The following is a 27,857-nucleotide window of genomic DNA, read 5'->3' as shown; positions in this document are numbered from 1 at the left end:
CCCTAATGGCTGACTTCTTTCCCTGTCAATCCACAATTCTACTCAAGAATATCTAACAAGAGCTTACAATTATAACTCCGCAACATATCCTCAAGTTTACTCCCCATCTATTATGATCATACACGAACGCTTAATCAGATTATTAATATAATCAAATGTAGTATAAAATAAAGTCAACTCCTCAGAGCAAAATAATCATCACAACAGTTGAGGAAAAGAAAATTCATTATTCAGCTAACCAATTCCAAAAAAAAACCCGGAAAACCTAAAAAAATTAACCGGATTTTCATCACTGGCCTTCATCGTCATGACTCACATGAGATATCAATCTGTTCACCGGCGTGCCAAGCCTGTTATTGCTTGTAAAGGAGGACATGTTATTTTAAAAAAATATTGCTAAATATGGATAGTGCTTAAACGTATCACAAATTGGTTTAAGAGTAATTTTTTCTTGATTACATATAAATCACATCTTTAGTGATTTAGTCACGCTACTGCACGTGTTAAGAAGTCTTGTATTAATAACACCGAAACAGCCATAATTCTAATATGCTGAATATGAAAAATTTAGATCTTATTGTCAGTTTATGTTTTTGAAATGAGTATTTCATATTTAGTACATACATATATCCCCTTATCCTTAATATATTATTGATTTATTTGCTATACTATATTTATTTGAAAATGTATGTTCAGAACAATTTATTTTTATTCAAAACAACTTTTAATCTACTTTTTAAATTAATTTTAGTACCGTAATCGTCTGAGGGTAAAAATTTACAGTTGTATAATTATTTGATCAGAAAATAAAATATTATTATATGATGTAATAATACAATTAGTTATATATATTTGAATTTCCTACTCAATTGACTCATCTGTGACGTCATCAAAATAGACAGTACAATGCTAAACAAAAGCAAAGAAATCTCGTATCGATACACCTTATATATAGTTACCTTGACTATACAGCACTGGGAACAGGGCACCTACCCTCCCCCGCCCTTTAACCTCCGACCAACTACACCCTGGACACTTTACCCCCATCATTTTCTATTATTCTTATAAGAATACTTTATAACATTTTGTAAGACCCCTACAACCACTGCACTATGTAGGGAGTCAGAGTAATTTTAAACACTACGTTATGCGAAATCCGCAGTGTTTGAAAATACGTTATGGGGTACCTTATGCCTGTATAAGTAAGACATAGTATCTGTTCGTCAGTCCGTCACAATTTTTCCATCCAAATAAACCCCAAATTTTTTATTATTATGGTTTAATATACTTTTTAGGCAAAATATTGTCGGCTCGACGCCTAATAACTAAGAAAATGTAGAGAACTACTACTAGTTAATTCATAAGTAGAGTCGTATTATTATGTCCTTATAAACTTGACGAAAATTTATTTCATCGATAGACTAACACTCTTATTTAATTCATGGTTGATAGCAATTATTTTTACAGTATTATATCCATTCACTCTCTCAACAGTTTATTTGAATAATAAAAACAAACTTAATATTCAATAATATCAATTATTATTAAGACGTTGCAATGGTCCAAAATGTAAAGGAACTGCGAAATTTGGGTCTTCCAGATACAATCTGCAGGATAATTCAGGGTGAATCGAACGGCCTTCTTTTTTAGAGAACAATTCCTAACTTTTTATAATATAATTATAATACAAAACAAAAATTGGGGAGGCTAAATCCCCTTTAGCTAAATTTCCACGTTGCTTTACGGATTAGCTAACTGATCATCTCAAAATAGATGAACATCGGGTCAAGAAATTATTAACCAGGAAGGTATACATTTGGTTTAGCTTTCATGAGTCGATAGGGTTGAACAGCAGAATCACTACTGATCAGTAAAATACAGGCAACCACCCTTTCTTTCATTTAATTATCCCTCCATAGTCAGCTGTTATTATATCCAAGAGATCATTAATAAATATAACTTAATTTTTTTTTTTTTTTTCGAAAAATAGGACTAATTAATTTACCTATATGACATACTATAGACATGTGCAGATAAATTTGGAACAAGTTTATGCCCATCATGAGCAACATTAGTCTATCTACAAGTGGTGTTGTGTCAGTCCTTATTTATTCGGGCCAGTCCATTATTAGGACCGGCCCTATCAGTCCTTGGGATTGGTTCTTAAGACTGTCAGTACTAGAACTGATATGCTCTGATCGAACTCTATTGCGCAGGAAACTCTGCTCCTGACATAATCAGACTCCTAATGTAACCTAAATGCACCGTCTACACCATCATCAAGATGGTCAAAATACAGGTATGCCCAGCAGGTCCAAGGACAGTCCCAAGAGTAACAGAAACATGCCCCCCACGTTCCTGGCTGGGTTCAAGAGATCCATCAAAGATGACCCAGGGAAATCCATGTCCATCCTTACCAAAGACCGCAGTAATATCTCCAGGGCCATCAATGAGAACTTAGGGTGGAAGAGTTACGTCCTAAGAGTGAGATACCTGTTAACCCTTTCTTTCCCAATGACGCCATATGGCATCATCAACTTCAAATTCGATTTCTGCCGTAATGGATATTCAGATGAGTCTAATTAGCATTCTAATAGATAGATGCCTTTGTAATAATGTCATGTTACATCATGTTTGTTATTAGGCGTACGATATGCTTCTAGCATAGCTGATTAGTTGCACATGAAGTGTTCTCTTGAGAGATGGTCGACGCTGCTCTGCTTACCACCTGATAATTAACAAGGTATACACAATATGGATATATCTATTCATTATAATTGAAGGTCAAGATCCTATAGATGATTCTGGAATTTCCGTTCTGCTCAGAATATAAATATTGTGCGTTCTAGATTTTTTTAAAGTAGCATGATTCCATATGGCATGCATGGGAGTTTATAATGGTTTTCATTAAAATCACAAATAATGCCAACAGATAAGGTTGTTGAACTTTAGTTATGGGATTTTTTTTAAAACTAGTTATAATACGTCATACATTTGCTTTCCTCACTGATTCCTTGTATTATATACTGTAGACAATGACGAGGAAACGTTTAACGCACGAAGAAATCGCTTTGATTTTGGAAGTCGATGAATCTGAAGAAGAATAAGATCATGAAAATGACGTTGACGAGAGTATGACCGAAATAGTTGCCGATAAAAATGACCTACAACAAGACATGAGACTGGTAAATGAAGTTGATGACAGTATTTCAGAGGATGATTTCCCGTTAGCTGAACTTTTACAAACACCGAATACAAAAAATGTACGAAGTAAAAATAAGGAAAAATTGAAGTGGGATGAAGAAGATATTGAACTATTTAACACTGAATGCCCGGTGAAGTTTTCAGATCCACCCGAATCAACAACACCTCTTTCTTACTTTAGGCATTTCATAGACGATTCAATAATTGAAAATATAGTATATCAAACAATTTATATTCAGTTCAAAAGAAAGGTTTTTCAGTAAATACAAATAATGAAGAAATTGAACAATTTTTAGGTATATATATTCTTATTGGAATTGTACATATGCCTAGCTATAGAATGTACTGGAGTGATGGAACAAGATATGAGCCTATTGCGAGTATTCTGCCACGTAATCGATTTGAACAACTGAGAAGTTTTCTTCATCTAAACAATAATGATCATATGAAACCCAGAGAAGATTCTCAGTATGATAATCTTTTCAAAGTTAGACCATTCATTGACTCTCTCAACAACAACTTTGCTCAAATTGAACCAGAAGAACGTATGTAATTCGGTGGACGAAATGATGGTACCCTTCAAAGGACGTAACTCATTGAAGCAATACATGAGAAATAAACCTCAAAAATGGGGAATCAAAGTTTTTGCTAGATGTGGTACAAGTGGCATCCTATATGACTTTGAAGTATATGTAGGAAAAGGAACCACAGTGTATTCCAGTCTAAAGTTGGGCATAAGTAGAGATATTGTCATAAGGCTGGTTAGTAAACTTCCAAAGAATCAAAACTTCAAGCTTCACATTGATTATTGGTTCACATCTCACAGTCTACTCTGTGCTCTCAAGGAGATTGGAATTTATGGTACAGGGACAGTAAGAAGTAGATTACCTTGTTGTATTCTGAAAAGGGATTCTATGCTAAAAAATGATGGTAGAGGACGCTGTGATATTCGAACCGAGACAAAAAACAATATTACCGTCGTCAAATGGTATGGCAATAAGCCTATACATGTTGCATCTGCTTATGTATATAAGAATCAAGTATCTACTGTGAAAGGATGGTCAGTAGCTGAAAAAACAAACATATTGATATGCCTGCAATCGTGAAAGAATACAATACGAACATGGTGGTGTTGGCCTAAATGATATGCTTGTGGCTCTGTACAGAACAAGAATAGGTGTCGAAAGATTCTATCTCAGAATATTATATCATTTTGTAGATACAGCAATAATCAATTCTTGACTACTCTGTACTGTCTCATAAATACAAACCCCTCATTGATTTTCGTGCCGAGATTGGACAGGCCCTAACCAAAGCCGGAAAAGACTACAAAGAAAAAGAGGGAGGCCATCAATAGATACACCATCAGTACAAGATTGTGCAACCTGACAGATTTCCACGACCAATAGATGACATTCGTTATGATGGGCTTCATCATTGGCCAATACCTTCTGACCCATAACAAAGATGTAAATGTTGCATTAAAGCCTATTCGCGCACCAAATGTAGCAAGTACAATGTCTTTCTATGTATGAATAAAGAGCGCAATTGCTTCAAGACAGTAAATACCTATAGAATAATATTTCCGTATGTATATGGTAAATTAATATAACACTTTATAGAAAATTAATTAAAAGGAATTTACTGTTTTACATTTGTTTTATTTGAATTATATAATTTGTTCCTAAAAAAAATATTGTTTTATTTTGTCCTTCAATCATGCCATAGCATTTTCCCAATGACGCCATATGGAATCACTACCATTTCCTTTGATATGTTCCCAGTGATGCCATGTTGGATCATACTCGTTTTGTACTTTAAACTCAAAATTTAATTTGTGTTATTAGACGCCATTCTAATAAGATTTCGTTGTTAAATATTTTTTTTTCCCGCACAAATTAATTTGGGAAAGAGAGGGTTAACAGATTCAATGAATCTCACCAGAGAGCTTAATGTTACTGGCAGATGCATCTGCTGATGTCTCAAGAATAGAGAAGCTCTTCATCTGTGTTCGGATTGCATCGGATAACTTGTTACTCAATTATTAAATAATTTTAAAATTGAATTAGCCCTCTTAAAATATTCACTATTTGAGACGCTCTTACCCCATTGTGGTGTTTACCTGAGTCTAATTAAAGACTGTTACAGAGTTATACTGTTCTCGTCGCCATGACACAAAGGAGTAAACGAGTAAATGAGAGTCACGTAATGGAGAGGAATGTGTTGTAATTAGTACGGACATACAGAGTATTTGTTAAAGGACCAAATAATACTGAATAATTTAAGGGCTAATAATAAGAATGGATAGAAGAACGTACGGTTGTGATAAAACCAGTAAATATTAAAAGAGATTAAGAATGTATATGGATAAAATAATGGGGTGTTGAAATAAAAGGGTTTAATATAATTAGTTGTACAATTACTAATTAAGACATGCAAATATAATAGCCGAAAATGTCTTGGAATATTTCTAGATATTTTCGAATCACCCAGATTCAAGGGTTGAAGGGTTCCAATTACAATTTAAAGGCTAGAGCTGACTACTATATGTAGGCTATATTTTTATATTGCCTTCTTTTCTTTTGACTAGTTGAATATACGTCTGGCACCCTTGATTTCTATCATTCAGCATTTCTTAATTCATTTAATTTCAAAGGACAAATATTATTTATTGATGTGAATTATTTTCAATTAATTAATTCTAGCCATTGATATGAGGCCTGATCATCCTCCTCCGGATGAAACTTTTTCACGGGAGGCTCTTTTGGATATATTTCGAAATGGTAAGGAAGTTTTGATTATAAAATATGAATGGCTAACCCTTGTTTTCTTTCTCTCTTTCCCGGGATTTCTCTGCGTCTCCGTAAAGGGACTTTTAAAAGAGTGACTGAGTGTGTGGAAGAGCTACAAAGAAGGGACTGTCTGGATAATGAGGTCCTGGACGCACAAATCACCTATATCTGTCGTACCATTCGCCACAAGAACTTGAAAAAGTTTTCAAAGTCCTTCTTCTATGCATTGGTTCCGTCCGAGTCCGTCGCACCTTCAACCACCTTGAATCTCATTCTTTGGGCCTTTAAAGTGAATCAAGAGTCATGTTACTTGATGGTTTTTCAATGGGTTATCTGTATGTGCAATTAATTGTAATTGAGCTTTTCTGAAAGGGACTCGTGTGTTTTGCTTCTTTCAGGTCTCCTTAAATATTCTCTCATATCCTTGGAAGGGATTGCACCTCTATACGAAGTTCTATTACATCGATTGGTGGTTATGTCCCCTGGCGTTGCGCCGTATCTATTAAAGATTTTGCTACGAATTACAGTTTTCAATGAGGTTACAAAATGGCGGATTGAATTTCTTAAATTGAAATCCTTCAACTCTTATGCTCAAGAGCTTTTGAATCGCTATAGGATCCTGAAGCCGGACCTCTTTGACACTTCAGACTCTTTTTATACTGGAAAAAGTTTAGTTAAAGTGAATTGGAGGTACTACTATGACAAAAAGAATGAGTTTGATTTAAAGTTTGCTAAATACTGGGATAGTAAAAGACGAGACTACCATGAGTCATTATTATCTGAGAATGCACTTTTTGAAGCTTCTACTCTAAATATTTTTGAGCCACATAGACTTAATATCTGCGAATTGACTGTCTATAGAAATGAAAACGGGCTTTATAATATATTCAACTGCTTCACAATGAGACAATTCTATGCAAATATTCACAATATGACTGTTCCCGATAGGTCATTGTGTATTCTCGATTCTCCTCAGCTTTACTTATTCCTACTAGTTAGAAAAGACAGTCGTGAAATACTTGAGAGGTTCTCATTAGCATTGTACGATAAACTTGTCAATGACTTTATTGAAACTGAAGCTAATGTACGTGAACTTCAAAATACTCGAGAAAAAAACGCATCTTTTCTAAGAAAAATATTCCGTCTCCAATCCTTTTTCCAGGAGAGCTTACCCGTTGTGAATAAATTTTTAAGTGAATATTTTTCATATAATTGGGATGGACAGTCTTATTTTTTGGAGATTTTACAACTTATCTCCCATATTCAAATAACAGACTTTGACGAGTTGTTTGACTGCATTCTTTCTCCTATTCACTCGCATTATGTTAACTCATTCAGTTTTCCTCAAAAATTATCAATGCTTAGTATTGTTAAAGAACTTATTGTATTTTGGATTCAATCTGAAGTACCTAGGATTACATTGGATTCTCAGAAGCCTACTGTTTTTCCTCGAGCAAATCTAACTCATATCAACCCCTACAGCTCTCTTTTAGAAATTACCTCTTTTTTCAGATCCTTGGTTGATCTAGGATTTGATCAATACGCTCAAGATCGAGATTTCTTTCTTAATGAAATTTTCATGATGTATAAAATGGTAGTAATGCTTTATTTCACCTTATGCGAATAATCACTTTACTTATTTTATTTTTAATATATAGATAACGAAAGTTGTGATAAACAATCGAATACCATTAAAGCCTGAACCTCCCATTAGCTTCGGCTACATATCCTTATGTTCTACTAATCCTTTGATATTAAGCAATTTGATGGAGTTTATTATCCTACTCCGTAAAGAAATTTTGCCTATATGCAAAGAAATAGCGACATCTACTTCCGAAAATAGCAATTGTGTGAAAATTGCGGCACAACAGATTCGTGATTCGGAATTTTTGAATACTTTAACAAAAGATATACTTGCAGTCATTTCTATAGCAAATGTGGTAAGTTGTTTTTTCATGCGACGATTATATCTATGTTTTTTTCATGTTCCTTCAATTTCAGCATTTGAATCGAAATCAGTCCTTATTTAAACAGCAATGTTGGCAAATTGATGATGAGAAATATAGAAACCAACTCAATATCATATCTCACATAGCTTTTCTGGGAAATTCAAGTAAATTCGTAGAAAAATATTCACGGGAACATAAAGTCAACGTTCAAAGTGTGGTTCAGGATTTATACAACAGAGTATGTTCCGAGTTATTTCATGTTTTTCATATGACAATTTTTTCTCTTTACTAGGATTCTGATGTTTACAATGCCTACTTACTTTATTTAGAAGCGTATTTTCCGCACATTGTTGAATTTCTACGAATCTTTGAAGCTCCTAAAAAAAAGTCATTCTTTAATTCAACAGTAGTGAGTAGTTCTTCCGGAGTTAGCTCAATGAGTCCCAAAACAATATCTAAAAGAAGGTCTCGACGTGTTAATAAAAAATATTAAAATGGGAGAGTTCTCATCTTTCATCAGTCTAGTTGCATTTCTGTCAAACTAGTTGCGAAAGTAAAGGCTTAATATATTTGATTAATTAATTATGTGGAAAACTTCTATGTATCATTGTTGTATAAATAAATTTATGAAACTTTGAAAAACATTGCTTGTTTAATTATAATCCAATTCCAATTTTTTATCATTTAATTATTTTTTTAATATACATCGTCTAAAGAATAAGGCATTGTAATAGTCGACTATTTTGTAAAGAAGAATGTTGACGGCTATCTTATGTTTAGTCACTCATCAGTTATTTATATTTATGCACTAATTTGAGTTTTATACTAACTTCTATCTTCCCATCCCATGAAACATAGATTTGACATCGGTCTCAAACTCTACCAACTCACTCAATACAATTATTTATAATTATAGTTTTTTATCTAATAGATTCATATATTAATCAGCTAGTTGTTTGTCTTGGAGATGGTGATGAGAGGTGGCATGGCAGATGTTATCGACCACCTGAGAATATATATCATTTATAAGTATTGTTGATTACTAAAATTACATGGGAAGAAATTGTAATATTAAAAGCACAATTTAGAATTTGAAGGGAATGCTTCTGAACTATGTTATAATTTTTTTGTCCAGGCATTAGACCGTGCTTTTACAAATATTTTGAAGGAAATTAAGCAAAAAACGAGCCGTCTCAGAGATTCACAAGCATGAAGAAATATTCTTAGTATTGGGGAGCATTGCTTACCTTCGTTGGAGGGATCTTCCTTTATTACGGGATTGAATTAAAGATTCAGTGATAAAATCAGTCACTTTAAAATGCAGACTGCATAGTCATTAATTCACTGTTAGTGTTTAGTAAATCGTATCTCTTAGCATGGCCCTAAGCCATTTGGTTAGGTTTTTGGAGTCTTTCATGGGGAATTTGGATTAGGGGGTACATTGAAATCCGGAAATTTGTGGTAACTAATGTCAGGGTTCTTAGGGGTACCGTCATACCCCTGTTTACATCCTGGGGCACAGTATTTCCATCCCATTTTAGTGAAAAACTTTTTATTTAACAAAAATCCAAGGCATACTATTTAAACGTAAATAGTTTCCTTATTTGACACCATTCAACTCGATTCATACAAAGCCGAAAATAGAATAATTTCTAAAATCTTATCCCTGATAGTAGATCAATATGATATGTAAATTGAGAACATTATGTGGAAATCTCACCGCTCTATAACTTCATTTTGAGGATTTTCAACACCACTATAATTCAATAATTTTTATATTGTTGGATCATTATCCAAAAACTTGCTATATCTGCACATCTCTCAATATATATACAACTATGATATATATTTATTTACATCAAGTAAAATAATAAAAGTAATTGCTCACATACCGAAAGTTATCAAAATAAATCATAATAACTTGAACTAGAAATGAACTTGGTTCATAAATAAAAGAACCTTATTTGGAAGTGAGATACGTACATTCCTTTTAGCAATAATCAGGGATTCTTTTTACGTCGACAGATCTGTTTACACTAAATGTAGTAATATTCTAGAATCACTTTACTTTTAGTTGAGGGTATTATGATAGTTCTTGATAGCTAAAGTAATTGAGTATTTACTCTGTATGTTATTCAATATCCAGTGAAATACTATCAACAACTTGCAAATCAGGTAGATGTTCCTCTACCCATAATCCTAAAATTGTCGATAAACTTTTCAACTTTGTGATGAAGAAATTTGCATTACTTACAGAAGATCAAATATTTACCATCATTAGTACAACAACAGAAACGTTGCCTAACTTCATTCGACCTAATAGATGATTGTACTTACAATACTATATTTTATCATTATATACGAAATAAAAACTATTTTTAAACTAATGTAAAAAAAATATGCTAAATTAATTTAAGATCATGAGACATAATTACGAATCGGATATATTTATACGATAAAATTTCATAAATCATACTAGTCATTTGAAATGTAACTACAAAAATGAGAAATGACTAATTTGAAATGAGTCATTTTCATAATTAACCTTAAATATCGGGTCGTAAAGTAGAATAATTGAAATATTTCTCAAATAGAAATTATAGAGGAATAAACAATAGATATAAAACTGTCTTTGGTTTATTTTTAGGATAAAAAATCGTATAATCTTTTCTTGTATTCCTCACACATATGTATATGGCGTATATACCAGGCCAACCGTTATTATTTATTCATCTTTATTAAGCAAATTTTGCGAGGTAGTGTGTCCATGGATACATCGTAAATCGTCTTTCTCGGGGTCCCAGTCTGATCGCCGATGGCTTTCTGGGACAATTCCGTGTGGATGAGCGCTGCTGTTTCAACTCTCTTCTTGTACTGTGTGCTCATGATGGCGACTAGAACGATGTTTTTCTTAGCAATCGATAGCTAATTATGCGTTTTACAACATTGTTCATGGGAAAGTTGTAAAAAAAATGACTGTTAACCTCCCAAAATTTAGATAATAGATATGAGTAAAAGATACTGGTTGGCCGGGTACTCAATTGACTAATGAATGAAAGAACGATGAGTAAGGAATTACAAAAATCCCTTTATCAAAAGAGTACACATTAAAAAAAATATTTATTTCATAATAAAATCACATATCAATAATAACTAGGGTTAAATATTCATTTTTAAATGAGGTAAATACATGTATAAAATATGTACATATATGAATAGAATATAGCTAGAAATAATAAAATAGGACTTGAATTTATTTTTTTACCCATGAAAAAAAATCACAGCGTGCTTGCGAATCATCTGCTCGACCTTCCCCTCTTGCACAGCACCAAAACTGCCTTCCTGTATTTGGACCCTTTTTCTTTACAGTTCTTAAAACAGATGGTTCATTGTGACTTGGACAGTTAGGAGGCTGTTGTTTTGTACTTTGGGTAGCAAGAAGAGCCTTCCAAGCCGATACACTTTCAGAATTATTTCCAATCGTGGAAACGATCTCAGTCAATGGATTTTCTTTGTTTGAAATTTTATTAGAATTATCCTTACAAATAAAAAAGTTTGTCAATTTTGACTGTTGTTGATTATATCGTTTGGAATGAGGAAGTTTTTTAGATGGGTCTTCCAATGTTTTTCGTTTTGTTGGAGCAAAGTAGGACTTAAGAGTGGTTTGTTTACCACTCAGCTCCGGGTAATACTTGGTAGAAAATGAAGGATGTTTTGAGGATGGAATAGGAGTTATTCCAGAAAACTTTATTTTTACAGGACAATGATCACTTCCTTCAATATGAGCCATAACCTTACATTCCTGAACGAATTGTTTTAGGGATCGGTTAATAAAGAAATAGTCTATCCTGGTACCATAATTGTTTGAACGGGCGTTGATTTTAGTGTTCCAACAGGTAAATGCATTTTTCTCTTCTGGATGAATTAATCGGAAAGCATCATAAAACGTTGGGGACTCTTCCTTTCCATCATCTCCTAAAAAATTGTCCATCCATTTTCGAGAGAGACTTTCCCCAAATTCCTTAATTATGTTAAAAAGGTATCATTAATTCATACATAAATATGTACTAATGAAACGATGTAACTTATGTATATATCAAGGGCTTCAGCAGGATTATATATACATTATTTTTTTTTTTGGGTGGAATTTGGTTTTAGAAAAAAATCAAAAAATTTTGGAGAGAAAAAATTAGAAATTAGAATTTTTTTTTTCAAAATTCCACAACTATTCACACACAAAATTAAAAATATTAAATTTTATGGGGAAAAAATAGAAAAATTAAGTTTTTTGGAAAAAAATATTGAAAGATTAAATTAAATTTCAAATATTAATTTTGAGCAAAAAAAAAAAATCAACAATTAAATTTTCTAATAAAAAGCAAAAATTTCACCTCTGCGGACGGCACTACATATATTAGTGTTGTGCCGGTCCTTATTAATTCAATCCAGTTCAGTTTAGTCTTAGTACCGATCCTTACGACTGTCAATACAAGAAACTGATTTAACGAAGAAAAAATAATGTTTAGTGATGTTATCAAGTACCGAACTTTTATAAGTTTTAAAAAAATGATACAAGGACAACCACAGTTTTTCTTTTTTGTGTACGGGTTTTTTGGAATTTTTTATGATTTTTTTAGAAAAATCTACAGCTCTTCACATAAAATTATTTTTTTTTCCAAAATCTAGTTATTCAAAAAATTCCCAAAAATTTGAAAAATTAAATTTGAAATATTTTATTTTTTGGAGGAAAATTTAAAGCAATTTAGAGAAGAATAAATTTTTTGGAATTGTATTTTTTTTTTGAAAAATTAATTAAAATTTCATATAAAACATGTTAATATTAAATATTAAATTTTCTAGTTAAAAGGGGAAAAAATTCCTTTATTTTTTATAGCCCCTCCAGCCAACCCCCTGCGAACACCCCTGTAATATACAGGACTGAACTGGACCAGATCGATACTGAACTGGAAGGGACTGAAGTTTTCAATCCTAAGTAAAGACGGGCACAACTCTACATATATATGTTTATGAAGAAAATAATATAAAAATGATTCACGAGAAATCAATCATGTAAAAGTAAATTACAAATTTAAATATACATTCAAAACATCTTAAATTCAAAGGTCTTGTTTGCTAATCATATTTAAACATCGATTCTAAAACCTGTCATTATGTATACATTTAATATTGAAATAAAAACCAAAATGCTTATGAAATAATAAAAACAACATATTGGGTTTTTTTCAATACATACAAACTACCAACTGATTTTGGGGGTTTTAACGAAAAGGTTGTGTGATAAAATAAAGGTAACGGAGTGTAAGTAATATTGTTTAAAATTTTTGTAACAAAATAATTTTCAAGAATAAAATTTGTAATAAAAATAATATGAGGGAAAAAAAAGAACTATTTAATAGGCACAATAATTATTTTACCTCATAGGGATCACAGTGGTCAATTTCCTTATGTGAAGTATTGATATCACCACAAATGACAACAAAATAACCTTTTCTATCAAATTCTTTTGCTCGATGCTCCAATACTTGGTAAAAATCCAGTTTAAATCTTTCTCTCTCAGGTCTTTCCGGATCATTTCTGGGACAATAAAGGTTAAAAAGTATTAATTTCTTCGTTTCTTTAGATTCAGTTACCTACAAAAAAATAAACAAGAGTAAATAAATCAACTCTTAAAAAATTACATATTAGATATTCCTTAATTTATATTTAAACTCATGAAAAAATATATTTGTCTAATATTTACGCCATACAATTACATTTCAAATTAAAAATGAACTTTATCATCCACCTCTTTATATATTAGAGATTAAAAACTTTTCAACAAATGAATTTTGAATATTGGAAAAAAAGTATCCAATGATTTCATTTATGAATAAGAATTTTGAGTAAAGCAATGATAAGCAATTTGAAGTAGTATTTGGATATACATTTGTATAGGGTGTCACATTGATGTTCTTTAAAAGTGGAATTCAAATATGTTTATTATTTCAGTTGAAGGGATCAACTTATCTTGAGAAAAATGAATATTAATATACACATTAAACTACCCAAATGATTATCAATTACTACTAGAAACCGCAAGGCTCCAGATAAAAGATTGAACATTATGATTACCAGAACAGAGTGCATTGTTATGACAGCCCTTCCTTCAGCATCTAGATTCTTTAACTCCTCAAGAGTGAAATCCTCTTCTGAGTATATAGTGCCAAGAGCATCTTCATACTTGGCTGAGGGTAATGTGGAACAAAGGCCCTCTTCTGCTTTATCAGGCGTCGCTTCACTTTTACAAAATGTAGCAACACCTACAATATGAAAATGAATGGAATTTCTATATTAATATAAGTTTGAGTATTCAAACTCAAACGAGTCATATTTATTAATTATCATTGGCGTATTTATAATGAACTATAATATTAAAAAAGATTACCTGAATATCCCGACCTTTTTCTCGAAAAGGCAAAGTAAGAGGAGGTATCCGGCCAAATTCCAGTTCTATCGTCCAACATATCTCCTATCAGTGGAGAATCAAAATAGCTAATTAATAATTATGTATTCCAAGTCATTAATCAAGTTCAACATTTGATAATAATAATAATTAATTCATAGAAAATAATTTATAATGAATCAAAAAGCATTAACAGTGATTAATTAGTAATTACTCGTTATTTTAGTTTCTTGGATACAAAAAATTTGTGATGGAAATTCCGAGTCCCATCGAGTCCGGAGGGTATCATCTGGGAAAGAACGAAGACCATTGACATTCCAAGTAACCAATTCGAGATCCATGCTCAGTGCTTGTGAGTGATTGTCGAACTCGATCTGAGGGATTCCGGATTCAAATTTATATTTGTTTTGTTGGGATGTTACCAATGACGTCATTGGAGAGATAATTTTTTGGCTTAGGCTTTAGAACTGCCAACTGCAACTCTCTTGTCATAAATATAATAACAAGAATCGCATTCTAGCTTATTTTTTACTAGCTATTGTTTATTAAAGCAAAAAGTGCTTTTAATCCATGCTTTATTATTTATTACATATTTTTTGTTAATAGTTTTTTTTGCTATTGACACTCTATAACTTTCTGTGGTTCTCAAACTTTATACAGTATGAGCACACTTACAATTCTACAAACACTTGCCGGTGTTGGGAGTAAGATGGAAGGGTTGTAACCCTCTCTCCCTAATCAAGGAATTTCATATTTATTAGGAAAAAATAATCTATTTTTGGAAAAAAATTAAAATGGAGAAACTTTTTTGAAAAATTTCTTTCCAAAAAATCTTGGGGGTTCAAAGTTGTTATTATTGCTACATAAAATGTACAAATTTCAAAGAAATCAAGATTAAACTCCATTAAATAGTTTTAAAAATATAAAATGACTTTAACACTTACAATGATGGAATACTACTGGGTGCAAATGAAAAACACTGATAGGTATTTGAATGTAATCAAAGTAATATGTACTGAAATCCCTATAAAATAAAAAAATATTCACATTTTTTTTTTTTTGGGGGGGGGATTGATTAGGGACGAGAAAAGTAGGATTTTTCCAATGTAATAGTTAGTTTCCATCTACAATATGGAAATATGATTGTATAACGATATAATAACATTTTTTTAAGACACTTTAGGGTAAGATATGAAATAAAACAAGCTAATAGTAGGATACATGTTTGATAGAGGGTAAAAAATTATGTCCTTTTATTGGTCCCATTTTGACGTCCAAATACATAGCAAATACAATATATCACTATTTTCCTTACTAGCTATACAACTTGGATGTTTAAGCCCTACAAAAAGCCGATATCAACAATGATGACGTCACGTGAAAACGCTTTTTTGTGGAATGCTAGGGAGTATATCTGAAAAAACTGTTGTGCGCATAGTTTGAAAAGCACTGCTCTATTAAACGGAATACGCTAGCCAGGAACACTGAAATGAAAATGGAACTTGCTCTTTTTTGTTTTGTTTTACAAGAGTGCAAATTCCTTTTTTATATATTCATATCAAATGCTTATTCTAGTTTTTTTGTACTTAGAGACTTCGTGGTTGAAGTTATTAACGTATTTTTGTTTTCAACAATTGTTAATTGTTAGATATCAACTTTTATTTGGTAATAATAAATCTTTACAATAATATACATACAGTGTGTCATTCTAGGTACCTTAATTATAAATAAAATATATGATATATCTATGACATAAATGTATTACATTTTCATAAGAATTATTTAATGAATTTATTAACAATTTCATCTAATAAAATGATATTTTGCATTTATTATTTTAGACAGAATGATTTGCTGTTTTTCAGGTTGTAGGACTGGTTATCCTAAGAAAAAAAACTCCTCAAAATCATAGTGAAGAAGAAATTGTTAAAGAAAAACAATCCCTCCATAAGTTTCCAAAAGATTTTGAACTTATTAAAGTAATGGTCGATTCCATCAGAAGAAAAAAGTAGGATCCAAATCAATATTCAAGAATCTGTAGCAAGCATTTTCCTATATCAGCTTTTATTAATGAAAGAACGGATACAAATTCAACTCTGCAAAAAATATATAGTCCACTTAAACAATTAAAATCTGATGTTGTTCCTACAGTATTTCCGGATATTCCAAAAAACATGAGAAAACTAACTTTTCCTTAAAGGACAACAACTTTATCTACTTCTACTAAAAGTCTATACTTTAGAGAAGGCATATTAACATTTCAAAGTAGTTTAAAGTGCATTGTAATTTTTTAGATTTGAGCAAGATAGACTTCATCTTAATTCTCAAATTGAACGTTTACTTCAGGAAGATGAGATTAAAAAATTCAAAGGTATTCATGTAATATATTATAAAGACTTCGTCATGTTTTTTGTTATATCATCAAAGGATCTTGTTCCTTATATTTTGTTTGGTTTAAATAAGAATAATGACATATTTTCCTCAATTTTTTCAAAAGAACTTCCTATTTCTATTGTTAAAGTGAATTATATATGTTCATCATAGAGTCTGAGCCGTTATTCTGATATAAATAACATTTTAGCATGTTTAAAAAATAAACAGAATAACACCAAACTAGCTTCAAGTATAAGTATCATTGAGATATTGGAAGAAGCAGTAGATCATCAAGACTTTAATGCGAAAAATCTTATCGGCTTTATTATAGAACAACGTCATCTTCACTCTGTAAGTGCGAAAGGACGGGGTGTGGATGAATTAGGAAATGGAATTTTTCCTAGATATATACTGAATCCTTTTTCCAATTCCAAAAGACAAATGTTTATGCTATTCGATTCGGTACATAGCTTCAAAAAAAATTATATCAACTTTACTGGCAGACGAAAATTATCATGTCCATCTTTGAAAATGAGAATGTATTCTTGAAGCCAAATTTGAGCATGTGAGCCAAATCTACTACATGGAGTTAATATTAACCTTGATGCCGTCTATCAAACATCAATAGGACTAACCCATTTAGTCATATATTTACTCGATAAAAATAAAATTAAGTTTATTGTGCTTCGTAAAATTAATTCGGACCCAATAGAAACGCGTTTAGGGTGGTATTGACAACTTGCTGGTGGAAATTACTATATCAGTTGTCGACAGTTTTATTGAGGTTAAAAAAAATCGTGTTAGCCTACTTTTAAAATCAGTATCATCAATTGCATCAATTTTAGTCGATACAAAAGAGTCTAATTATACAAGTGAAGATGTTTCTACATTTATTTCTACATATATCTTCCAATTCTGTACGGAATTAGATTCATTTAAATGTCTAAAGCTACTCATTAATTTGTATGTGGTTATATTACCCATTCTATTTTAAACCCGTTAAATCGGGAGTGCTGCACCAAGTTCTTTTCTTCGGATGGAGATATTAATTTCTCAATGGATGAATTGGGAAAATAATAAGAACTAGACTCCTTTGTTAATGAAATTAATAGAGGCGGTCTCAAAAAACCCAGTGATATAATTTTTCTTTTTGGAGGACATCTCTATATTACCACATATTTTTTTCAAATAAAGAAAGGCAAAATACTATTTTATCTATGGCTCCAAGAACTGTTTTTTAAAAGGTGCACATAGATTTTTCACTTCTAATCAAACTACAGCATGCTTTGAAAAATCTTCATGCATTAGTAGTAATCTTTCCTGCAGCATTTTCTTTAACCATATTGCATCCAAAATGTGTGGAAAAAAATTGTATCTGAAGCAAACAACCATCTTCAAGGAAAAGTGTTTGCAAAGATTCATTTAATAGTAAAAAAATTTCAAAGCTGAAATCAGATTGAATATTGAATTAGCTCATTATTTTGTTCAATGTCATTTGTATATTGTACATATTATATTTGTTTCATTATAAAATTAAGTTAAATTAAAATTATGTGTTAAGTTTTCAATAAAAAAATTAAATTCTTAGTAGTTTAAAAAGGGTAAGTTATGACTTATTAGCTGTTAAAGTTACTTTATTAAAATGATAAAAAATAAATCCATTTGCACTCTAGTAAAAAAGCGCACACCAAAAGAAGATGTCGTTCCATATTCATTTTAGTATTCCCTGCGCTAGCTGTCTGTTCATTCATGCTTAGCAGTGATTATCACTCAGTTCATCGATCAGAAATTAAATCATTGACATAGTGTATTTTGGATGATGACGGATCCCGAGCTACGACTGGACCCAGCCATCCGGAACTGGGTCTTTATTCCCATTGTTTTGATCGCCTTTTTCATCGGGATAATTCGTCACTACGTGTCCATTCTTTTGAGTTCTTCCAAGAAAGTGGACTTGAATCAGGTCCGGGAGTCTCAGATCCTTCTTCGCAGCCGTTCAATTCGTGAGAATGCCAAATATTTGCCCAAGCACTCGTTTCTCATGCGCCGTCACTTCTTCAACAATGCTGAGAGTGGAGTCCTCAAGACGAATACCCCTAAAACAGCTCCCCCCAATCCAATGATGGACCCCAGTATGATGACGGACATGCTCAAGGGTAACATTACTAACATGTTGCCAATGATTGTAATTGGAGGATGGATCAACTGGCATTTCTCAGGCTTTGTCACTACCAAAATCCCTTTTCCCCTCACTCTTCGTTTCAAGCCTATGCTTCAAAGAGGTATTGAACTCATGAGTCTAGATGCTTCATGGGTCTCCTCCGCCTCCTGGTACTTTCTTAACGTTTTCGGACTACGATCTATTTATGACTTAGTTCTCGGAGAAAATAATGGTAGTACATAATATAAGACAATAAACCTTCTATTATATTCTATTTAGTAATTACCCTCGTTCATTTTATATTTTAGTTGCGGATCAATCAAGAATCATGCAGGACCAGATGATGATGCCTGCCAACGGAATGGCTACCGACTATAAACAGGCCTTCAAAGGGGAATGGGAAGCACTGGAAATCACTGAACATGCTTGGGCTATCAAAAATGCTGAGCAGGAAATGATCTCTGCTTTTGAAAGAAGAAAGGCGGAAGGAACACTATACTTATAATTCTATTGTTCGACCCTAAATTGTAATCTTTTTTTTCCCCGTTCATTCTTTGTATAAAATTGATTAGTTAGTATACGTATGTTCTGTTGTTTTAAAATTTGTATTTCGTTAATTTATTATAATTAATCATTTATTATATCCGAAATATCAAGTTCCTTTCATTAAGTTTTAGGCCAATTTAGAGTGCACATTCCTTCCTTGAAAGTTCAGAGACTCATATTGAGAATCTAACGTAATAAATCGATACCATACAAAATTTATTGGAGCCGTAGAGAAGTGCCAAAGGGCATGAGAGTCCAGTATCCACCAGATTGGAGGAAAGTCTAATATTTCTAACAATATGGAGCCATTTAACAAGAGTATTGCTATTACTCCGAGTTTTACATGCTTTTCCCTTTTCCACCTCACCCCAGCCCAAGCAAACCAACAAACACTATTAAGAGCACCCACGGCAATGTTAACCATCATATTGTAGCCATAATCAAATCTTATTATTGCCATGTAGTATATATGTTGACAAAAAAAGGCCATCATTAGACTCACCAATCCTAGTGAAAATAAAGGATCCGATTGCCCGTATAATTTAAGGAAAAATGCAATAAGGGAGTAAGACACGACACTGAAAGCAGACAAATAGTCCATTTTCTCTGTAAAATTATTGTCCTTTGTATGAAACACTGTTGACCAAGTCCAAGTATTAATCGACACTAGAGCATATAAGGTCCATACTTGGTACATGTGCGTCCGGGGATTGACTGCTTCTCGATATTTCATTATGAGATAGACATGCGGGATCAAATTAAGGATTGAAGCCAGGACAGATGCTGGTTCTTGAATACCGAAAAGTCTCACAAATGGCCATTTTCCGTGAAATTGAGGAATTTGAAGTCCTCTCCTTTGAAATTGATCCACTGTCTTCCACATGCATTCATATCCACAATCTTCTGAACAAGTCCATCCAAATATTCTTTCCAACAATGGCTGATTGTTTCGAAATGTGATGATAGAGGACTCTGAACAGTTTAAGGATTCGCACGCAATGAGGCAACGCCTCTGAATGTTTGAAGAATCTCCCAATGATCCTTCCACAATAAATGGAACATATAAAAAATACAATATACACAAATAGATTGAAGGTGTCATCATAATGAATTAAAATGAACTGATATATTTTCGGATTTGATAGACATAGGACGTATTAAATTAAGCTGTACTCCTCATGGGGGGAGATACAAGAATTACCCCATCACCACGGACAAATAGCATTGGTATATTCCTTTTGGTAGTCCTGTACACTTCTTCATAGGTTTCTTCATCAATTTCAATTGAAGTAACGGTTTCCTCTACTTCTCCGAGGATCATATTTAAATGCTGATCATATGCCTGAAAATAAAAGGAAGCCCTCTAACTAAGTTGTATAATAAATAGATTCAATTTTCCCAGGTAGTCTCTTATTGCAATGCATATATCTCATAAGATTTATTTATTACCAAATGGAGATATGTTTGCATTTATTGATACTGGATTTAAAACATGGATTTGAGACAAAGAGGGAACAACCGTTAGAAACTACTGAAAAATGCATAGTGAATACTAATCAAGGCTGAGAAAAGCATGGCCGATAAGAATTTATAAGCTTAATAGTAACATATTTGGATGTTTAAATTAATCACATTGATACGAAGTAAGACTATCTCCCAAGTCATATTATTAATATCAGAGCAACACTACTATTTAGAAATGGGAAGATAAAAAGGGATGTTGATATTTTTCACTAAAAAAAACTGGTAAACATCAAGGATCCCATTCACTAATATTCCTAAATTAGGGAAGATATCTTAAGGGATTTAAGTAATTTGAATAGTCTACCTGGAAGAATCCAAGGGGAAGAGAGAGAGAGAGAAAAATATATAAATGAAGATTCCGCCATTCAATTCGGAGGGAAAACCTAATTCAATGAATTAAAAATGAGTATTAAAAGATTACTTACGTTTAATCGACCCTTTAACTCTCTTTCATTCCGCATTTTAACGTAAATCCTTTCATCCAAGGAGAGACGAATCAAATCAAGAGGTTCTTCAACTGTTAAGGCTGCGCCAGCATTAGCCTGAAATCAAGCCAACCAAGAATTGTTTTAACCTCTGAATAAACTATGTTTTGGTCCCCTCCCCCCCCTCCCTATCTAAAAAACAGTAATATTTGTAATAACCTAATGGATACTATGTACATATATATTTGAAGTCATGTAAGTCTGGATGGACATTAAAAATGAAGGTACGATGAGGGAAAAAATTGTTACTATCAATAATAATGGACTTTATTATTTATTTACAAATCACATAATATTTAGGAATTAGCACAATCGATACTCATAAAAATGGCACCTAATATCCTTCCTACAAAACTCAAAGTCTACTATAAATCCTCGCTGACTTCATGAAAAACAAAAAATAACTTGCTTCCTCTTTACCATTAACATATGAGCAGTTATGAAACTCATGTAAACAAAATTATTTATTCACATTTTGAAAAATAAGTAGGAGAAACATAAGATAAGTAAGTAATGTATGTATTATTTAAAAACTTTGCTCCAATATGTGAGTTTCAAAGAGAACATGAAGGCTACTCACTCTCACTGATTTTTCTTCAATAAATAATAGTATCTTCATACAAATTATATTTTTTCCATTCATAAAAAGAAAGAAATATTGCGATAAGCCAACATTCTAATAATCAAAGTAAGAAACATAAAATGAAAGCAGCAATAAAAGGTTCATAGTCAGTCCACCACCCTTCACTTTGTGATCATGTTTCATTCAAATTTTGCACAACACATACACACCATTATAGTTTTAATGCGTATTTTAACAATATAAATTCTGTGGGGTTCAAAACAGTTTACCTATCACCTCCAGAAGCAGTTGTTGCTTTGTATTTCTTGTTTTCAATTTCGTAAATAAGGAGACGCCACATTTTTACGACAAACACTTCAGCTTCTTCATCTAAAACCATTTGTACGTCTTCTAACACTGCTTTAGGAGAAGATCCAGCTAAAACTTTGGAGCAGATAAAATCTGTTAATGTAGGTTCCGGTTCTCCAATATACTCAGCTATTTTTTTATTCACCCACGGCCTGATACGCTTTTCCATCAATTGATTATCGACCATGTCCCAATCAACCTTGTATGCAAATAATGCTGCACGATCAGTAGGAATTTTTTCTATAAGAGATTTGATGTGTTTTCGTTTATCTTCAGAGGAAGCCTTTCCTCCCTGTTGCTGAGGAGTATCCTCTTTCTTAGAGATTGGAGGAAGACTTTTTCTTCCTTTCTTTTGACCAGAAGCCACATCATCATCATCTTGATTGAAAACATCTCGGACGTCAATTTGTTTCTTTTGACCGGATTCAATGGATGAACCACTCTCAGTATTGGCTCCAGAGGGAATTAATGAAGGCTTTGCAAGAGGAACAGGCTGAAATCCAGTTTGAGGTTGAACTGGAATATGGATTGCAGGTACGACGTTCGGGGGCATTGAGACCGGAGAAATGACATCACTAATGGGCATAGATGATATATTATCATCAAGTTTATAGACAGGAGGAGACATGTCTGGGCTCATGCCTCCCTCAACAGCAATATTGTCCACAGCTTGTTGATCAGGTGGAGCAGGAATAATAACAGGCTCATCATCGATATGTACTATAGGAGGTATGTAGGAGACAGGAGGATGAGGATGAAATGAGCCACCATTGTGCCTCCTTTCTCTTTCTTCCATACGACGTTTAAGTTCGACATTTTGATCAATACCTTGATAACCTTCATCAACTATTTGATTTTTCAGGTCTTCAATTTCCTCCTTTTCACGAGCACGATCTTCAGCATCTTTCGCTGCCTCTCTTTCTCTCTCAACCAGTCTTCTATCTAACTCTCTTCCCCGATAATACTTATCATCGTCCCTTTCGTCGTCATAATCCTCAAGAAATTCTTTTAGACGTTTGGCTTCTCTTTCAATTTCTTCAAGTCGCTTCATTTCACGCATTTTCTCTTTATCAAACTCTTTGGACATTTTGGACTCCCTATTTTCCCACTTTCTAAGTCGTTCCTGGTAATTAGCTTCCTTTTCTCGAGCCTTTCTCTCTGCCTTTTTCCGCTCTTTTGCTTCTTCTTCTATCTCCCGCTCTTTCCATAATTCATATTGTGATTTTCTCGGAGGAGTGGATCGATCTCTCCTACGTGACCTCGATCTCGAACGTGATCTTGTTGGCCTTCTGGAGCGTCTCGAAGATCGCGAATCCCGCCGTCGTGGTGAGAAAGAACGTGAGCGAGAGCGTGTTACAGATTTTCGAACACTTCTTCGTCCCGCAGATCTCTCTCGTGTACACTCACGACGCCTCTCCCTACTCTCTTTCTCTCTTTCCCTCTCTGGAGGAGGGGATCTTCTTCTGGATGAGGAGCCATTGGACTTCGCCGTTTCCTCTTCCCTTTTCTTTTTTTCTTCCTCCTTTTCAGCTTCTCGGATTTTCATTGTTTCTCGAAACTTGTCAATTTCCCGATGAATAATGTCTCTTTTCCCGTCCTCCATTTCCACATCTGCCAGGGACTCCTTAGGCCCCGTTTGGTTGATGATTTTGGGTCTGTCGTCTTTGTTATCCCCTTTGGGGATGAAAGCGTTCATTTCCTTGCAGTGGTCGTGGAGGATGGCGGAAATGCGCTCCTTGGTGATGGCATCTTCCCGGTACATACTCTCGTCCATGTACTCCTCCTCCTTGTCCAACTCGATAGACTCCTTCCCGAACACGCGCCGCGCTCGCTGGGCCTTATATTCATCCAGGATCTCCTTCGTCTTCGCGTCCACTTTCACGACCAGAGTCTTTTCTCCAATCACCCAGTTGTGCAGTATCCTGATGGCCCTCAGACCCGCGTCCGGATTCCCATACTCGCAGAACCCAAAGGCTTGGGGCTTCCCCGTTGCACCCTGAACGCGCTTCCACGAGAGAACGGGGCCACAGGTGGTGAGCAAATGTCGAATCATGGCATCCTGGGCCCTTTCCGTGATGTTTCCCACAAAGACAGTCACGGGAGGACCCGTGGGCACATCTCTGGGAGGAGCAAAAGACGGCGGGGGAATGTGAGTCGCAAACATAGGCACAAACGACGACATGACTTCAAATACTGACCCGACCCGCCTAACACTCACTCACGTATTTATTATACATTTACCTGATCCGGATCTTCCGCCATTCAACACACAGCAATCAGCTTCAGGGCCTCTAGTCTAGACTCACTCTTTACAACCACGATAAGCACTTCCACAGACCACCTCTACTAGCAATCCAGGATTCCTGAGTCTTTTCTAATGAGTAATCACCAATTCCAATTGCTAATCTCTATCTAGTAGATGCGGACCCCTTTAGTATGTGTAGAATTACAATTCAGCCAAGCTCCACATTCCTTTTCATGTACACAGCACCAACAACAGCAGCAGCAGCAGCTCTTACTTCCACCAACCAGGAGCACCTACCGCTAGTTTCTACTTGCTAGCACCATGTTCAGGGGAAAGAAAAGAAAAAAGAAAAAGGAAGAAAGATTCAGGCACAAGAACACAAAAACACGCGGAGAAGGCATTCAACACATCTCGCAAAAAAAAAAAAAAGCTAGTGGAAAAGAGAAGAAAAAGGGAGGCGTCTCTTCATTTTCTCTCAACTGTAACAGCTCGCTCTATATCTTTTTTCTAGTTTTCTTAACCAGCCAATTACAGCCTGTTTCGTATCTATATACATAGCTAGCTACACTATATGATCCATTTTAAATTCATTACTTTAATATTATATAGTAAAAAAATTAAATGATACTTCATGGATACATTTAATTTTTATATCTTTTATATATACATATATTATTCTAATAATTTTATTTCCACTATAGGAATCCAATGGACGTAGAATTATAGAATAAAAGCCATTTCACATTTAGTAATGCATTACTTTGCAAACGTGATAGCTAGTAAATCTTAAAAATAGAAGTAAGTTCGAACTCTATATGAATGGCTTGTTGGAGTGCATAATTGAACCGTAGCATCACTAGTGCAGTAACACAAACTAGCTGATTCAATCCATTAATAATAGAATTATTGACAAACGACTCAAGAAAGTGTCGGTACGATTAAATAGGTTATAGTGAGACGGGACAGTGGCTTGATTCTTGCGGTTTGAGGATGCCCAAGTACTTTTGTGACTATTGTGATACCTACTTGACGCACGACTCCCCATCCGTTCGGAAAACGCACTGTTCTGGACGTAAGCACAAGGAGAACGTGAAGTTTTATTATCAGAAATGGATGGAGGAGCAGGCTCAGAGTCTCATCGATGCAACCACTGCTGCCTTTAAGGCTGGGAAACTCCCTGGTGTTGCTATTCCACCACCCAATCCAGGAGGAGCCATTCCTCCACCCGGGATTCCCCCTCCAGGCCTCAGACCCGGCATTCCCCCTCCTAACTTGATGATGAGACCACCAGGAATGCCCCCCATGGCCATGCCCCCTGGAATGAGACCCCCTCCTCCTCCTGCAGCGCCTACTGCAGCTGCTTCAACTGCGGCTCCTGCTCCTGGAATTACTCCCCAGCCGCCAATGATGATGTATCATCCTCCCAGATAATTCAATGATGCTCCACACGCTTCCCCCTCTGGATTTCTATCACTTGTCTCATTAAATTCATCTAAATATAACACGCATTTTCCCAAGAGCTCTTTATCTTTACCTTTATTAATATAAAGGTCATTCAATACATAAAACGTGTACTTCTCCAAAGTCAAACCAACCTACTATCCGTCATCAATACTTTATCAATATATGTCGAAATTATAATGATCAAGGTTCCTTTTTTTTTTTTTTTTTTTTTTTTTTTTGTAATATATTTTAATTATTTTGTATATTTATCTTATATAAATAAATTGTCGTTTGTAAAGGACATTGATATAATGCGATGCTTTGAACTCGTGCAACTGCTTGCTCACTATCTCACAAGTATACACATTTGGATTTACGAAAGTGTAACAACTAACACGACCGCCTAAGTTAATTTTATTTTATTATTCGAAAATAATTGTAAATAGTAATATCCATAGAACAATATATATAACAAGGGTTCACTTCATAGATGAGAAAGAAAAAAGATTATTGTCAAGTTGACAGGCATTTCCTTACTGACAAATTATTAATATCTATTAAGATATGCATATCATAAGCTATTATTGATGGAACTATTAATTGCAATCTGAGAATTGAGTTATTTTTCTGGAATTGGTATTTGGATAATAAGGTGTCATTTCCTTTTCTTATGTATTATTATTTATTAATTTTCTATGTTATGAAAATATTTACGTTAAGGTACAAGAAAAGACAATGTGAATTTATGACTTATGTCTTATAATTTTATAAAATATAGTAATAAAATAATTTTTGATCAAAACATGCACGATAACTGAGAAGAAACAAACTGAATGTAAACAAATGGTCGGTGCAGCAATTTCTATTTTAGTGCAATAAGTTTAGTAAGTGTAGTCTCATATCTGGGACTGTGCAAAACGTTTCTATACGTGTATGATTATTGTATTGTACCGGTTTACCCATTTGACTCCTTAGTAGTGCTGTAAAATCGGCCCACCTACAAACAAGTGAGCAAGTGTACTTACTACTATTAGTTATTGGACTCTAATCTAACCAGTGATTAGTTTAGGTAAGTAAAACTATGATAAGATATCAAATATTATAAAGACGGTTATTAGTGTTATAAATTATATCGCGATTGTGTGTAGAACCGGGAATTTTTATTATACACCGGCATTGGAAATTATTTTGGAATCGTATTAGCTATCTTTTTAATGTTTGAAATTGTTCAATTAGTTGATATATAACACGGATGACGTTTATAACTTTTGAAGAGGAATTAATTAATTTTACAACATTCAATAGTACTTGAAAGGTTATATTTATTATCTTGTGAATTATTAATAAAAATAAATGATTCTGTAAACAAAATCTTTGAATTTCAATAATTATCTCTAGACTTAGATCTGCGGGAAATATATTAGTAACTCCTTGATTTATATTTTGTTAAATAATGTGTACATCCGATGTATTTCTTTGCGATTACATTATTATCTATACAAATATTCATAAAAGTTTGCATGTACGTAATGATATTTCCATATCTTGTCTTTCAAGCAAAAACACAAATAAGAATCTCAACGGTCTGATAAATTGTATAAATTAATCCTAGTAAAGTCCATTAATGTAATTCACAAATGATTTTTGTCAGGCCAGTAATAAGATATATCCTGATATTTTGCTATGTGGTACACATACATACATATCATTAACATATATAAATATGTACCCTTTGATATCC

The 27,857-nt window shown here is 33.5% G+C and overlaps 8 protein-coding genes across 8 annotated transcripts; 4 read left to right on the top strand and 4 right to left on the bottom strand.

The window, feature by feature from the left end:
* Nucleotides 1-3,773: 3,773 nt before the first annotated feature.
* Nucleotides 3,774-4,310, top strand: LOC139906970 (piggyBac transposable element-derived protein 3-like). The gene has a single exon (XM_071892891.1). The coding sequence runs from the start codon at nt 3,774-3,776 to the stop codon at nt 4,308-4,310; it is 537 nt and encodes a 178-aa protein (XP_071748992.1).
* A 1,472-nt stretch (nt 4,311-5,782) lies between these two features.
* LOC121127937 (centromere protein I) lies at nt 5,783-8,587 on the top strand. Its single transcript, XM_040723523.2, has 6 exons — nt 5,783-5,987; nt 6,074-6,331; nt 6,395-7,590; nt 7,655-7,936; nt 7,998-8,183; nt 8,238-8,587. The coding sequence occupies exons 1-6, from the start codon at nt 5,918-5,920 to the stop codon at nt 8,436-8,438; spliced, it is 2,193 nt and encodes a 730-aa protein (XP_040579457.1). The 5' UTR covers nt 5,783-5,917; the 3' UTR covers nt 8,439-8,587.
* A 2,462-nt stretch (nt 8,588-11,049) lies between these two features.
* LOC121128226 (DNA-(apurinic or apyrimidinic site) endonuclease 2) lies at nt 11,050-15,014 on the bottom strand. Its single transcript, XM_040723798.2, has 5 exons — nt 14,623-15,014; nt 14,391-14,474; nt 14,078-14,265; nt 13,381-13,596; nt 11,050-11,966 (listed from the first exon to the last, which is right to left on the bottom strand). Exons 1-5 carry the CDS (start codon nt 14,840-14,842, stop codon nt 11,199-11,201), a joined length of 1,476 nt encoding a protein of 491 aa, XP_040579732.1. The 5' UTR covers nt 14,843-15,014; the 3' UTR covers nt 11,050-11,198.
* A 3,476-nt stretch (nt 15,015-18,490) lies between these two features.
* EMC3 (ER membrane protein complex subunit 3) lies at nt 18,491-19,612 on the top strand. Its single transcript, XM_040723456.2, has 2 exons — nt 18,491-19,174; nt 19,251-19,612. Exons 1-2 carry the CDS (start codon nt 18,598-18,600, stop codon nt 19,445-19,447), a joined length of 774 nt encoding a protein of 257 aa, XP_040579390.1. The 5' UTR covers nt 18,491-18,597; the 3' UTR covers nt 19,448-19,612.
* Nucleotides 19,529-20,593, bottom strand: PGAP3 (Per1-like protein PGAP3). The gene has a single exon (XM_071892944.1). The coding sequence runs from the start codon at nt 20,591-20,593 to the stop codon at nt 19,616-19,618; it is 978 nt and encodes a 325-aa protein (XP_071749045.1). The 3' UTR covers nt 19,529-19,615.
* Nucleotides 20,574-25,056, bottom strand: LSm3 (U6 snRNA-associated Sm-like protein LSm3). Its single transcript, XM_040723455.2, has 3 exons — nt 24,670-25,056; nt 21,438-21,554; nt 20,574-20,830 (listed from the first exon to the last, which is right to left on the bottom strand). The coding sequence occupies exons 1-3, from the start codon at nt 24,688-24,690 to the stop codon at nt 20,651-20,653; spliced, it is 318 nt and encodes a 105-aa protein (XP_040579389.1). The 5' UTR covers nt 24,691-25,056; the 3' UTR covers nt 20,574-20,650.
* Nucleotides 21,743-24,671, bottom strand: LOC121127886 (RNA-binding protein 25). Its single transcript, XM_040723453.2, has one exon. The coding sequence runs from the start codon at nt 24,608-24,610 to the stop codon at nt 22,346-22,348; it is 2,265 nt and encodes a 754-aa protein (XP_040579387.1). The 5' UTR covers nt 24,611-24,671; the 3' UTR covers nt 21,743-22,345.
* A 152-nt stretch (nt 25,057-25,208) lies between the features above and the next one.
* Nucleotides 25,209-26,417, top strand: LOC121127890 (uncharacterized). Its single transcript, XM_040723457.2, has one exon. The coding sequence runs from the start codon at nt 25,664-25,666 to the stop codon at nt 26,102-26,104; it is 441 nt and encodes a 146-aa protein (XP_040579391.1). The 5' UTR covers nt 25,209-25,663; the 3' UTR covers nt 26,105-26,417.
* Nucleotides 26,418-27,857: the final 1,440 nt, after the last annotated feature.

Source organism: Lepeophtheirus salmonis, chromosome 13 (genome assembly GCF_016086655.4).
Source record: "Lepeophtheirus salmonis chromosome 13, UVic_Lsal_1.4, whole genome shotgun sequence".
NCBI classification, from domain to species: Eukaryota; Metazoa; Arthropoda; class Copepoda; order Siphonostomatoida; family Caligidae; genus Lepeophtheirus; species Lepeophtheirus salmonis.
Note: the sequence above shows the minus strand (reverse complement) of the source record. Positions and strands in the feature narration are given on the sequence as shown.